The sequence below is a fragment of the Onychostruthus taczanowskii genome, unplaced genomic scaffold (assembly GCF_017590055.1).
Source record: "Onychostruthus taczanowskii isolate IOZ18803 unplaced genomic scaffold, ASM1759005v1 scaffold35, whole genome shotgun sequence".
Taxonomy (NCBI): Eukaryota; Metazoa; Chordata; class Aves; order Passeriformes; family Passeridae; genus Onychostruthus; species Onychostruthus taczanowskii.
Genome location: NW_024500905.1, coordinates 3280603 through 3295816, shown reverse-complemented (window position 1 = coordinate 3295816; position 15214 = coordinate 3280603). Strand labels below are relative to the sequence as shown.

General features: G+C 41.4%; 1 protein-coding gene across 3 annotated transcripts in view; it reads right to left on the bottom strand.

Annotated features, from left to right (window-relative positions):
* Positions 1-419: 419 nt before the first annotated feature.
* The window catches only part of CPM (carboxypeptidase M), a 28250-nt gene continuing 13455 nt past the window's right edge, over positions 420-15214 (bottom strand). For 2 of the 3 annotated variants that reach the window (XM_041411281.1, XM_041411283.1), the window contains 7 exons: positions 13295-13392; positions 5975-6147; positions 4326-4510; positions 3908-4078; positions 2931-3083; positions 1750-1898; positions 420-1110 (listed from right to left, as the gene is read on the bottom strand). In XM_041411281.1, the coding sequence (XP_041267215.1) occupies positions 871-1110; positions 1750-1898; positions 2931-3083; positions 3908-4078; positions 4326-4510; positions 5975-6147; positions 13295-13392 (1169 nt within the window). In that variant the 3' untranslated portion in view covers positions 420-870. The remainder of the gene's footprint in view (positions 1111-1749; positions 1899-2930; positions 3084-3907; positions 4079-4325; positions 4511-5974; positions 6148-13294; positions 13393-15214) is intronic. The other variant, XM_041411284.1, reaches the window with a different exon arrangement.

Sequence of the window (15214 nt, the reverse complement as noted above, 5' to 3'; positions counted from 1 at the left end):
AGCTCCTGGCAAGGGTGTTAAACAGTCCCAGCAGTGGAGTAGCAGAGCTGTGGAGCTGTTGAAACAGTGAAAAGCCATTGCTAAAACTATTCAAAGAATTCTGAAGTGTATGTGGTTCTGTGCCACATCAAATTCAGTTAAAAATGGACATGGTGTGAAGCTGTCAGTGACTCTTTCCACACTGCTTTCAGCAGCTCTGCTGTAGGAGAACACTGTTTTCAGAGCCACAAATTCCTCCCTTTTCCCTGTTGGTGCAGATTATCATCCAGTTTCCACAGCATGGCCCTTTGGTAAATACTCACATTTCATTTTCATCTTCTTGTCTTAAAACATGTCTGTGTTACTGGCCTTTACCTCATTTGAGCCCTGAGCTGTCTCATCTGTCCAGGTAAGAAAGAGCATATATAAGAATGCCATTCTTCATTTATAGCAGTGGCTTTATTATGAGAAATTAGTATTGAACTGATGACTTACAGTTGTGTGGCACCTGAGCTGTTGGCTCAGTGAGGAACCTGAGCTTGCATGAAACACTGCAGTACAATTCTCAATGTTTTTGATTTTGGGAAAAATCTTCAAAATGTATTTGTACTTTCTGCATCAAAATTCTACAGTTATCTCTATAGGGTGTATAAAATTTCTTGAGTAAAATATTTACATAGAAAAATACGATAGTCTGTTACAATTAAAAATACGTCTATTATAAGTAAAGTAAAACATTCAATTGTCAAACCAGTATTTTACAAAATACTGTAAACATGATTGTGAATCCGAGAATTTGGTTTATAAAAACATACTTTCTTATGCATATACAATTCCTTCTCTGAAAAGCCACATTTGTGCAGGAAGATTTTGCCTTTGTCATTCCTGACTTTATTTGAAAATTGCAAGCATAATGGTCATTAAAACCAAGATATGTAGGGTTGGTTTTACTGCAGCTGAGGCCCGTGTGAGCTCTTGGTAGAGGGGAGTTTTGGGACACGAAGCAGCTCTTGAGCTGATCTTATCTGAGACCTCTGGGAAAGAGAAATCCCGTTTCAAAGCACTGAAGTTTCCAGTGTTGTCAGGTATTTCCACTGTCTTCAGCATGGATTTAAATCCTGGTACAGTAGCCTAGGAGCAAACACAAGAGTTCTTCCTTGGTTTGAAACATTGAGTTTAACTGTGAAACAATATTTACACTTCAAATATACAGGGCAAAATGTTCTAAAGATACATTTGAGAACATGGAATAGGAAAAGGATAAAGGATTTCATGTTATTGCAATAAGACTCGCTCTACAAGAGTCAGGATCCTGCAGTGATGCTTAAGCATAAGCCTTTGGCAGCAGGCAGAGCCTACAGGGCAGGGATTTTCTTTGGACTTCAGAGAGAATCCATTTTGACACAAGGAAATGACAGTCACCCGTGGTGGTGTCAGCCCCTGCTGTGGATCCCAGGCTGCAGCCCCTCAAGAGCTCTGTGGTTTGTTTCAAACACCTCAAGCTCCTGTTGCCGTGCTCCAGACTCATCCCAGCTGGCTCTACTAAGGTCTAAGGAGTGCTTATCTCTGGACACTGAGGACTGTATCAAAAAACTCCCTTTCTGCTGACTAATATTTAAATACATAGTTTTTTTAAAGTCTGCTAAAGAGTCTTTATGCCTCCTATCTGACTTGAGCAGCTCAGCTCGGCGACCTCTAAGGCTGCAGCGTCACTGTGCTCAGGAACTCAGTGCAATTGGAAACAATCCTTCAGTAAGGCTGCATACTCACATTGATCACATATGTCCCAGGCAAAAGGAGAAGAAAGTACTCCCCTTGTTCATTTGTTCTGTAGGGGCAGACATGTGGCCTTCCTTTGGCTTCCACGATGGCGTTGGGAATAGGATTCCCATTCTTATCAGTAACTTGGCCTTTGACACCTATGAAAAAGGGAGAGGAGGGAAAGATCATGAACTGTAACTGGTGAGCCTCCTTCTCTGAGAAAGGCAGACTGTTCTGTTGCTGGATGCACTCAAAGGCTATTTCACCACTTTTCAGCACATCTAATATAATGACTAGACACCTCAGCCTTGCTCAAGGAAATTAAACCAGAAAATCCTTGGCTGTTGTTGTTAATAGTTTACCCTCATGTTAAGTTAGAAAGCAGCATTGTAATCTTCTCTTCCAAATCTCATTTGCTGAAGGTATCATACACACTTACTGTATTTTCTTTACTGAAGGACTCCAATCTTCACTACAGGTTTGGCAGTTTTGATGTGCCTACACACACACACACACACACACACACATATTCCCCCTTCTTTTTTGTGATTTAAAATAAATCAGCCTCTTGTCTAGTTCTGCCCAAAGGCAGAATACCAACAATGTCTGCTTATGAAGTAGTTTCCCTTAATTCCCACACACCATCTTCAAGGCAGCACAGGCAGAGATAAAATAGCAGTCAGCTATTTAGGGCAACAAAATACAAGATAAGCAAAAGGTTTGTGCAAACCCTTCAACTCATTGTGAAGCACCACAGCTTCAATAAGCAGCAGTTCTCTTCCAAACATGAAGTTGGATCACACCTAGAGAAGCCTTTCAAATTTACAAAATCCAAGCAGCAAAGACCCATGACAATAGCGCTGAGGCACACATACACTTAGAGACCTTTGAAATTATTATTATCCCAAGGCTGCTCAGGAAAACGAGGGAAGGGGGGAAGTGGATGGTCAGACAGCCCCAGGACCAGCCCCTTGCTCCTGCCCCAGCCCATTTTAAGCCCCTTGCACACCTGTAGCAGCCCCTCACCTGACACCCTCTAAGTTCTCCTGCCTTACTCATCCCTGGCTTTGTAGAAGCTCCCAAGTTAACACCAGATGTCTCCCCTGTGAGCTGTGCCACTGACCCAGGCTGCTGAGGAGCTCCCTCTAAGCTGGCCTCAGTTCTCACTCTGCCCCCACTCGCATACCCACCTAGGTGTACTTGTTTGATATACTCAATCAGAGCAACTTTGTTGTCTCTCCAGAACTTTCCCAGCTGGTCTTCTGGAGGATATTTACAGCATGACAGCTCCAGTGTAATTTCAAAACACTGTCCCCAGACATAGTTGTAATCTTGCATTCCACCTTAAAAGTGAAATAAAAGCATTTTCAGCTGCAAAGAAACACTAAGGTCAAACTAAAAGACAAATAGAAGAGTTAAAATGTTGGTACTTTCATCATACCTGTAAGAAAAGTAATTCAGATAAATTATTCCTCAATGCCACACTTGTATTTACTGCCTCCTGTGAAAAACCAACTTAATTATTTACTCTAGTTACTCATAGAGTGTTGTTTTCTAAAACATACTTCATTTTGGAAATGATGATAATTGTGGCCGAGAAAGGGTGGGTCTTTGACTTCAATTCATTCAAGCTTCCCCAGCTAAAAAGGAACAGATAGGCTGGCATAGGATTTGCCACCGCCAAAGCCATTCCAAGACCCTTTAAAGCTTTTTAATACAATGAAAACAACATACAGAGTGCACAAGCCCCATATTCTATTTGGCTACACATAAACAGTAATGAAAACTTTTATTTCAGCAATCAAACATTTAAAAATGGATGACATACGAATAGAAGATTGCTTTTCTTCCTGAAAGGAAAAGATCTTGATGCCAAGCAGTGTGTGCACATGTATGTAATATATACAGCTACTGCAGGCCTTAAGGAAAGGCACAGAAGCAGGCAGACAGCAGTGACTGCCTCATTCACTTGTGTAATTGCTGGCTGGAGGAGTCTGAAAACACCCAGGTCCTGCTCACAGAATCTGCATGAATGAGCTGACTTGCTTCCCTCATCAGCCCTCTACTCTGACTAAAATCACTGCCCTTTCATCATCAGAGATGGCAGGAGAAAGTGAGAAAACATCTTAGCAGGAGCAGCTGAATGAAATATCAATGACATTCTTACCTTCCAGCTGGTACCAAGAGTACCCGTTGGTAATGCCTTCTGGGAAGGTTTGCCTGTTGTCACACCCTGTCCCTTTGTACATGCTGGCGTGGTTGGAAGAATAGGTTTTTGCCAGGTGAATAAAGACATCATCATCTGGAGATCTGCTATAGCCTTGCAAAGAGCCAGTAACTGCAGAGTGAAGATAGCCATTGTGCAACTCTCATTACTGGTAAAACACACAGTGTTGGCTTACATGCAGGATAAACATCTCCCAGAAGGCCACATTAGGTAGTGAATTTTGATGGGTTTATCAAATTCTGCCCATCCCAGCTCAAAAGCTAGAACTTTGTAGGAATCCTTATAAATTTTGCTTTGGTACAGCCAACGTTGCTAAACCCAGTCAGTTGTGAGAGAACAGAGTTTGTCACCAGCTTACCTGGGTTACCATTATCAAAGGTGTAACTGGCAACCAGGGCACCCCCATGCAGGTTTGCTGAGAGAACAAACGTTTCACTTTTTATCCAGTCCATTACTGCTCGAGTCTCTGGCTGAATCCTGGCGCTGTTATTTTCAAAGGCATCAGGAAAATTTCTGTTCAGATCTTCTCCATTCTTGTTGTACCTTAGAAAGAGAGAAGACATTCCTATTACTGTTTTGCCTGTGGATGCTTCCACATCACCAGCCTCCCAGTTCTCCAGATCTGTGGTGTGCCAGTTCTTCAGGGAACAGGGAAGATGACCATTTTTTATTTCTCAAGCATTATGTTGATGGAGTTCAGTTTGCTTTCTGGCAGCACTGGAATTTTCATAGGCCACAATAAAACAATTCTAAGTGGAAACAGAATTGTGCATATTTAACATGCACATAGAATGCACACCTACTCATAAGTAAACTGGAAAAAACAGAGCCAGATCAGAAGGACTTTGTCCTCTTCCTGTGTTTTTCCTGCTTGTATAGAAGACCAAAGTAACTAATGAATGGCTGTATCCCTTGGGCTCTTCTCACTCTTAACAGACAGAAAAAAATTGAGTCAAACACAGGATGCATTTATTCTCCCTGAACCTTAACGCCCAGCCTGTTCAAACACTCTCTTGCTTTTTCTCTCAGAAGGTCAGTACAGGAATGAAGAGGGTATTCACTGTTGACTGTGTTAATTTTTGAGCACAGTCTGTTAAACTCTTGTCTACTTGACAGTGAGGGGATAAAAAAATACGCACCTCCATACACGTCCCATCTATTTGCTGAGGAATACATTTTTTCTTAATAAAAAGGATCACCTACACTTGTCACCTAAAGAAGAACTAAACTACCTAAACTTTCTTTTCACTTGTTTCTGATGTTGCCAAGGCCAGTGATCCAAGAGAACTTCTAGCTCATGGGTTTGCTTTTTCTGCACATTCCAAATCTGCCCTTTGGGCGTTTCTTTGCATTCTCTCACTGTCTCTTTCCCTCTTCTAGCTTGTTAAGCTTTTCATCCCCTTTTTGGTCTCTGCAACAGTCACAATAAAGAATGCAAAAGTAGCACAGGATGCAATGCCAAGTTATATTTTCTTCTGTGTAGGTTTCTTTTCTTACCATCACTATTATACCCAAAGAACCTATTATAGCCAGCTCTGCTTGTGTAACTCCTCCTTCTTACTAAATCCACATTCAACATGATTTTTAAACACATGGCTAAAGTCCATTCAACAAGCTTAGACACACCTTTTCTCATTAAGAAGGGTTACAGGATTCTCCAATTGAAATAGATCCCTGTGGGTGGAATTTTCCTTCTTTTCTTGTAGCACTCCAAAGGTGCTACAAAATAGGGAATTGTGCTTGTATTTGCAATCTGTGTCTCCTGCCTAAAAGCTGAGGTCATTATACCATTCTGACCAATTTTTTCTGGCCACACCATATATAAACACCAGTCTGACTCAGTCTTCCAGAAACTCTATGCCATAACAAGGGCACAGGCAAAAATTAGCCCTAGCACATCCTGTAGACTCTGCTCTCCACCAAGTGTGATTCAGTCTTCTGGCTAGCCACGATTACTACTCCCCACCCATTTATTTTACCTCTCCCACCCTCCTAAGCCACTCTTACCTTCCTCGTGTGTAATAACAATCAGGCACTTTTGTAGCTTCAAATCCATCAGGATTCATCGTTGGCATGATATGAATCCGGGTATTATTGAGTAACCGGGTAATAACTGGGTCATGTCCATAGCTGGTCACCAGGAAATCTATCAAATGGAGCAGGATTTCTCTCCCAACAGTCTGTGTAAAGAAGTACAAAATTTACTTTAAGTCTGATATGGAAGAACAAGAATAAGAAAATAAACACATAAAGATCCACCGCCCTGAACTTCCAGGTTTTTCTTATGGACTTCACAGACACACAAGGCATATGAGAGCACACTGATCCACACTACTTTTTTTATGCTCACTCCTAAATATATTTAAAGCAACTGAAGAGATGAAAGGAATCACTGGAGGGTTTTCACAAGGGTTTTAAACCCAGATCAACCAGACCTTTTTGTATAATGGGAAACTGCCTGTGTCAGATGCACTGCTTAAGTCTTGCATGGATAAGGAACAGCTATAGCAAAAACTAAAGCTGCCTGATAAAGCCACACCAAGTGGGCTTGGGAACACACCACTGCATTTTCTCAGTCCCACTGCAGGTCCCAGCTCTGAGCTGGTGCCCGAGTGACCCCGCACATGAGTGCCGGCGCTGTGTGGCACCACTTGGCAGTGGAGTTTCAGAATGAAGGGAGGACAAGTCTGCCACGTTTTCCAGGATGCCACAGAGCAGGATTTTTTCTTGTTGATCCTCTTTTATGGGAAGTCAGTATTAATACAAGATCAAAGAGGTCACATAGATACTTCTGTTACATTGCTTTATTTTAATGTCATGTGCATGTGCATTGGGGAAACCAAACAAATCCTTAGAAAAGGACATGGAAAGCCATTTGGATACAGACTTTAGATCAAGGAGAGGCAGCGGCAGAGAAAAAGCTAAACTCATATTTTTGTTCATGTAAGTTTGTGTAAGTCATGAAAGCTGACATCTCCCTTTAGTCTATCAGATTTTAGGTAAAACAGTGTCAAGTACAACATCCACAGTTAAGGACAATTCTATTGAACCCCAGAAACTACTGCTGGTGTTCACTGGACCATACTTTCCAGGGGCACTGTCCACAGCACTGTGACCCATGGCTCAAGGGTGCTTTAGGGTTCCTAAACCCTGTCTGGAAAGGGAACAAACCAAGACTTGCAAGTAGATGAGTTCTAGAGATAACTTATCTCTACTTTATCTCCAAGAACAAAGCCTGGTATATCGCAACGGGATCTAAACCAGCTCCTGAGTATGTGAAAACAGACTGCTCTGCAGGTTTGATAAATATACTCTGTGAAATTCAAGAAGGGATGCAACAGAACCTGTCTTGTACAGGCAGCTCTTGAAAAGGGTGATAGACATCTTGGGAACATTATGAGGGTGGGGAAGAAAGGAGAGGAGAGGACAGGAGAGGAGAGAAATCAGCCAACTCATGGCCCTGGGCATGAAAGATGAAGTTAGCAGACTCAGAATCAGCAAGAATAGCTCTACCACAGAGACAGCTAAACTACAGACAAGACTGGACTGCTGCCTGGAGAACCTGGGAAAGTGCTCTTCTCCTACTGTACCTCTCTTCAGTGCCTGACCAAAATAAAGCCCAAAAAGAAAGGGAGAGAAGCAGAGCAGAAAGGGGAAAAAAGAAAAGTAACACAAGAATGTGGTAGAAAAGGACAATGTTTACAAAGAATGAAAGATGATCAGATTATCACAGATTATATTATTTGCAATTAAAAGTTAATCCCAGATTTACTTACGTGTACAGTATTTTACAAACTATTTTATAGGATTCCTTGTACTCAGGACATTAGGCAATTCAGATTATCCTAAGAGTGCTGCCATATGGTGATTACACTGTGAGAGAAGAATATACTTATTACCACTGTTTTGGTGTGGTAACAGAGGGGTGGTTTTGTTTTGGTCCAGAGCACCCTGCATTGCTTGGGAAAGCACATCTGGAAGTATCCGAGGAAAAGCTTTCGTTTCTGGGAAGGTTCAAGTTCAAGGTCAAGTTTTGATCAAGCCCTTGGAAAGCATCTGCTGCTCAGTCAAGCTTTACCCTGTTACTACAGAGGTCAGGAGTGTCTCTGGATAAGAGTTATGAGCTACTTAGTTTTATTTTAGAGCTTCAAATAAAGAATCTAGACACACTGAAGATAGGCTGCTGACAGTAAAGTCGAGGACAGCTTCAGGTTTAACATGAAGACAGAGAGAAGGGCAGGGGACAGCATGTATGTGTTCTGGGGCTTTGAGAGGACATGAACATTTAGCTTTGATTGCAGGATGCCAAAGGAGATGAGATGCCAAAGTAGATTGTGCTACAGTACTACACACAAAGGGTGACAGAAAAGCAAAGGAAATCCCTTTCTCCCACCTCTAGGGATACAATTAGACATTAAGTTTCTCTCTGTGCACTTTCAGATGCCAGCTTCCTCCTGTGCCCCAAAGGGAGAAAGTCAGCAGGAAAGGCTTCCAGTGATCCTCAGGGGAAGCCTGAATGAAGAAGCGTGCATGTGTCAGGACACGGATCAATGCTGTAGAAAAGGGTGCAACTGCTGCTTCTCTACACAAATCCTTTAAACCTCCTGACTCTGCCTGCAGCAGGGCTGTGTCAGCACCGTGCTCAGCTGCCACAGGGATTACTCAAGAAGCCAGAGAGGCAGCCAGTTAGGAGATTAAGGTTAGGTCCAATTGCACCTGTGCTATAACACTTTACTGCATCAGCCCCGAGTTTAGAACAGCGTTGTTACCACATGATAGAGACCTAATACCAGAGGACTATGGGTGGATGGACTCTGCCCATTTTTATTATTAAAATTCTTTCCTTAAACATGGCCTGGTTTTGAAGCTGAACGATGTTGAAAGAAAGATCCAAACCGTCAGGTAGGACCTGTTTCAGGGCAACACAGCCTTGCCTGGCTCCTTGCTCCAGCCCTGGCTGCTCCACAGGCCAGGTTCAGCATACCAGGCACAACCCCACCTAAGGAAGCACAGTGTGAGCAGTAGGCCAGCCTGGTTTCCCACTGCGATGCCACACTTGCAAGATGTTATTTTTAACACTTGTACTGCACTAATTGTCATGCACGGCTGGGACACACCCCACTGGGGCTGTCCTTCTTGGCTAGAACACACCAGCCATGAAGTGACTGCTTGTGCCAACAGCTTTGCACACATCCCTTCATTGCTACAGCAGCAAGCTCTGTGGGCATCTGAGAAACAGCACATGTGTGGCAGGGCAGTGCAGCTCTCTGCTTTATCACTGCAGGAAATGCTTTTGAACCAGTGACTGGCGCAAGCTGTTAGCACCTGGACAAACTCCACTGGCTTCAGGATTTACCTGGCTGACACGTGGGCAGCTTTTTCTTCTCCCACTCGGAAGAGTGTGAAGAAAGATAAGGAAAAAAGTAACTGCAGCAAGGCAGTGCTAACATGTGCTGAAACAGACCTCAGCAACATCCAGATTTTTTCAAAGTCTGTTGTTAGCACTGAGATTGGATTGTTTTGAATTTTGAAATCTCTGGTGCTTCTAACCATTTTCACATCACATCAGCTAATACCGAAGCTAGGTGGAAAATAGTTCATCATGCAATAAACATTTTTTATAAACAGTGGTTTTTTTTCTAGAGCAAATGCTGTTTCCCTGCATATCGCTTCAATAATATATCACAAAGGACTGGGACATGGGAATATGGAATTACGATTCCTTATAGCAAGCTGTGCAGTATATGCAGTATTCTTTTTGTACAATTGGATGATAAAAAACACAGGCTTTTTTACCACAATGGTATTTTGATAGTGTAAATGCAGCTTCCATTAATTTTTTTTAGAAATAAGAGTGAGAAATTCTACACAAGACTCATTAGTTTATTGTTTGGTGTTTTTTTATGACTCTATTATATTGATCACAAATAAATCTACCCCAGCCCTTATTCACTTAAGCCCTAATATTTCAGAAAACCCTACTGTGGATATGACTATGTCTATGATGACATGGGAAACAGGGTAGAGTTTCTTTAACTTATTTCATGAGATAAGGCAGCAGATGAGCACATCCTTTCATAGGCTAGTTCAGACCTATCAGCATAGGCTCAGTTTCACACAGTGGAAGAGGAAAAATACTACTATTTTAAATAATATTTTATATTACTATATTTTTATATTATTTATATAAGTATTTTATTTATATTATTATAAAAACTATTGTTTATTATAAATAAGTGATTGTATTATTTAATATTATTTGCATTGTTGCTACTTTATATACTGAGAAAATAAAGTGATCAGCAGTGGACACTTTAAAAGAAAAGGACTGATATCAGCACTGCCATCCTGAGAAAGAGTTTATCTTGTGATGGTCCAGTTACACTACAGTTGCAGAAAGTTAAAGCCATGTACTTGACACATGAAAGGGGGAAAGCAGAAACACACAGGAAGTTTACAGCTTGTTCAGATGTGCTTTTCCTTAAAGGATTTCCCTGCAGTGATATACATGGTTCAGGAAGAGCCTTCCAATTAGATCCTATTTGTTCAGTTGTACAGAATGCACTGAAGTCACTGGCAGAGGGTCCAAATGGTTTTGCTCCATTTATGACTTAGGACTATTTGGTTTGTATGAGGGGGTTTGGTTGTGGTCAGTGTTAAGCAGGAGGAGTTCTTCCCCAGGAGGAATGTGTGACTTAGAAAAAGAAGGTCTTTCAAGTAAAAGACTGGGACAAGAGAGGCTGCTGTCTAATTCAGAATGGGAGTTACCCCAGAAGATAAGAAAACCTCTCCTGCCCCTTCCCCCTGCAGACTTTATTAACATTTCACTGGCTTATGCATTTTGTGCAGTCAATTACCACCACCTTGATTAAAGTTAGTTTAAATCAGTTTTAATTTGGCTCAGGTTAAGCAAAAAGTACTGCTAAAAATGGTGTCCAGCTTCATACAGGCAACATAAAGAATGGGAGAAGTTTTTTGTTGCCTCTCAGTGGAACTGGGGCAAAAGTTCACTCTATCTGGCAACAGTGAACACAAATAAAAATCTTTTAAATCTTGGCTGGTTATGTCTTAGAGTATCAAGAAAAATAAACTTACTTAAAAAAATAAATCTTTTCAGTTCTGAAAAAAATACTCATGGTATTGTGTACTCAGATTACTTTATTAGAACTTCCCTATGGGGCAACTTTCCAAATAACCTAGATTTTCTTCCAGCAGCACGTGTGAACAGCCCACACACACGTAATTCAGGTTCCACCCCAACTTTTATGTTTCTGGAGCAGTGGGCCAGCTGAGTCAAAGTTAAGTATCATATGCATGATCATAACAGGTTAGAAGGGCAGCATCAGCAAACTACATTTGAGAACAGAACTTCTCATTTTGTGTCTTTTGGGGAAAACATCATTGAAGACCTGACTGGATCAACGAAGCCATAATCACACAATTTCAATTTATGAAAGACTCTGGCATGCAAGTTGAAGCTTGTTGTATAATTAGTGCAAAGCTTATCTGCTTAATATGTTGTAGGAGTAGTAGAATCTATCCCCAGTGACTAGTCCACCAGAATCTTAGATTATGGGGAAAAAACATTCAAGTTTTCCAATGCTTCTCTCTGAGGAATTAATTTTCTGCCATCTGAAATACATTTATGATCAGATTTAAAAAACCCAAACAGCAACTGTGTTTGTATGTTTGTTTCACCTGTATGTACCAAAAAACCACATACAGCAAAAATCATCATGTGTGTCTCAAAAGGAGGAATAGCTCTGTTTCTGGAATGTTCCCTAGGTGTGAGCTTGGTCTGACAAACAACTGGAATGCTGGAGGCCTTAGCCAGGCAGCTCAAGGATCAACCCTGCTCAGACCGTCTGGCACTGTGTCTGACTTTAAAGGAAAATCTAGCCTCATTTCCTCATGAATAAAAAACTGAGATCCTAGGCAGCGATCCGAGTTGCCAACCCGCAGCAATTCCCAGCCCTGTGGATGTGCAAACAGTGTGTGTTTCTATGGTCAAAGCTCCTCTGCGTACCCAGCTGGGCAGTGATAATGACAGGGGAGCTTCCTTGTGGAGACTTCAGTATGTGTGGCCTTTCACAGTCCAGCAACATTGGATTTGCAAGCCAGCCCATTCTGGATGAGATCATATCCTGCCCTCCACCTCCTCCCCATCAAAGCTGGGTGATTTACAGCCAGAGGTTTGCAATCCCCTCAGCAGTCCACAGGGACTGCAGCCCCAGTTCCTAGATACCTTGGTGACACACACCAGGTTCCAGGAGCTGCAAACCCTACCTTGGGCACCCAGTAACAATTGTACCCATCTGACACCATGAATCAGCTTCCTCCCACACAGAGTTAAATTCCCAAGCAGTCAAACTCCCAGCAGCACTTCGAGCAAGGCCGGTGTTGAACAAGGTGAAACTAGTCTAACTTGGGGAAAATTCTTGGTACATAATGTCACAAGTGCCTGTAGGCGTGCAAGTGCTCACACACAGCAGTAACTCTTGACACGTTACCCTTTGCACAGGATACACTTTCTACTGTGTCTTAGTTTTGCTACTCCTGCTAAATTATTTAACCTTCACATGAAAGACTGCATACAAACATAGTGTGCAGTTTAAACTTATCCTGCAGATGACTAATATTATCAGGTAAAGGCAAAGAATAAAAGAAATGCAAAGCAAAAAAGTACTATAGAAGACAGTGAACTTTTGATTCTTTCTGATTCAGATTCAAGTACTGCATCAGGTAGGCTCACAATCACAATTTCTCCTTGATCATTAATAAGTGGGCATTCTTCCCAGCACAAGTCTATTGTTCTGGCATTGCTTTTTCTTTTGTACTCTGTGTTATCTCAGGTGAATCTAGCTGCTCCTAGCTTAAGGTTCCCGAGATAAATTTTCTTCCTACAACAAATAATTTGATGCTTCACAGCAATTATTATTTAATCTTAGGATGTATTTGAAGAGTTCTATCAGTCATATTTCATGCCTAGGCAATAACAGTGTACAACCAAACTACTGCATCCGACTCATTGCTGGGAAACTTAAAGCCTCTGGGTTTACTCACTTGGAGAAGACAAAGCTCTCTACTTAAGAGAGGTCTTGAGTGTAGGATTGTTGGACTCTTCATCATGATGTAAGGTCTCCTAAGGTCCTTCCACCAAAACAAGGGAACTTTATTCTGAAAATTCCTCCATAAATACACATGTATTTTGCCTTCCTTGAGTTATGATATACCTCAATAATAAGAAGCACATGCCTGAGAGAAGCTCACTCTAAACCTCTGGTAAGTGTATTTGGTATAAATGACATTGCAAAAATTGAAACGTACCTCATCCCCATGCATATTAGCAACATACTTGAACTCTGGAATGCCAATCTTATGATGGGTTGGAAACCTTCCCAGAACAAGAACCCACAGGTCTCTACCTTTAAGAGGGGAAGGGGAAAAAAAAAATTTTAAAATGAGTGTAAAATTATACAAGCCTTAGAAGAATAAAAAGAGTTGGTCATGAAGACCATTGCACAAATTCTCATATTTCATTGGTGCCCACTCAGTCCTATATACAACATATCAAAGTAGATTATGAGGTTCTTTTATTCTATGAATATTTGCAATATTAGCTATGGGAATAAATATGCTTTGCCTTCTGCCCAAGTACAATGATAAACCCTGCAATTTCTAAAGCTTTAACCAGGACTAGAAAAGAAGGCTCTTTTTTTTTTTTTTTTTGGTAATAAACACTTTTCAAATTAAATTTAGCAAATAAGCCCCCCCTTCCCCCCCCCCCCCCCCCCAATTTTAAATCATAAGGCTTTTCTGAAATATATACAGAAGTTTTCATTATCACAAAGAAAGAACATCTGGTTTTGTACTAAAGACAACACAAAAAAGCTAAATACATTCATGCATTACTACTCAGAAAACAGGAGGTACCAGAAAGAGCTGTATCAGAGACACATTTCAAATATATCAGCAGGGAAAGAATTAATAGCTACAGAAAGAGTATTAGTTAGAACCACTAAAGCTGCAGAAGAAGCTGAACTTTAAGTACCAAAATAAACATACATACATTTTGGAAGTCCACATTTAAGTGGGGGGAGAGGGAGAGGAGATTTTTTGTTATTATTTTTAGTGATACTGTGGCATTTCAGACCTCATCTGCAAATCTGTGCTTCCCACTAGTCTGCTCAGTGAGGTGGAAAACTCAAGTTTCAGTAGATGGCAGCAATGAAACTGGTGCTGTTACTTGATAATAGCAGTGACAGGCTAAAGATTGCTTTGCCAGACCTCACAAGCGTGGTATCTGTCCCCAGCTCCACAGAGGTTTTGCTGGGACCTGTCTGAGAGGAGCCCAGCCACCCCTGCAGGACAGACAGAACACAGGCACTGCTATATGCAGTACTATAAAAAGCCTTACTTCCTGAATCTTTGTGGATCATCAAATCTGCAGTAAACAAACTCCGGAGCGTATCAGTTTCCCATTCCTGAAGGCATGACCACTGTAGTCATGCACATGCCACAGCATTTTTTTTTCTTTTCTAGCTATGCAACTGACTCACAGCAGCTACACCACAAGGGTCTCAACTTCAGGAATGGGAGAAAAACTTGAAGAGGACCAAAGCAACACTGCAGGGTGCACTGAAACAGTTTTAAGAGAGGTAAAACTAAAGACAGTTGTTGCAAAACTAAATTCTCAGTTAACAGAATCAGAGTCTTAGTTAGGATGAAGAAGCATCAAGACAGTGCTGAGAGCTGACAGATTCAACCAAGAGTGATCTCAGTATCCCCTGGTCTTACAGCTGCTCTTGAAGACATTGGTGTTCAACCCCTGTAACCATGCCACGCACACAGCTGTGAGATGATGCTACAGACTCATTAGTGAAATGTGAGCAAGCAATCCATACTTTCAAAAATAATTTTGTGGCAACTGATTTGGTAAGGAAGCTAGTTATTTGGTCTTCTTGTATGTAGAGCCACTGTTTCATAAAAAAAAAGAAAAAGTTTGATTTCTGTAAGCCTAGACAAGTTGCAGAGTGGAGAACCCAAAGATACTAGCTTTTAAGCACATTCTTCTTCAAAAAGGAAAGAAAGAGAACACACAAATCATCTCACCCTAGTCCTTCTCCCTTCCAAAACCTCCAGAGGTCCCTTCTAATCTCAACCGTCCTGCAGCTCTGTGAAAATAGGTGACAAGTCTTGCTTGGAACTGAAAACAATCCTAGTAGTGAAAAACCTGTTATTCATAAT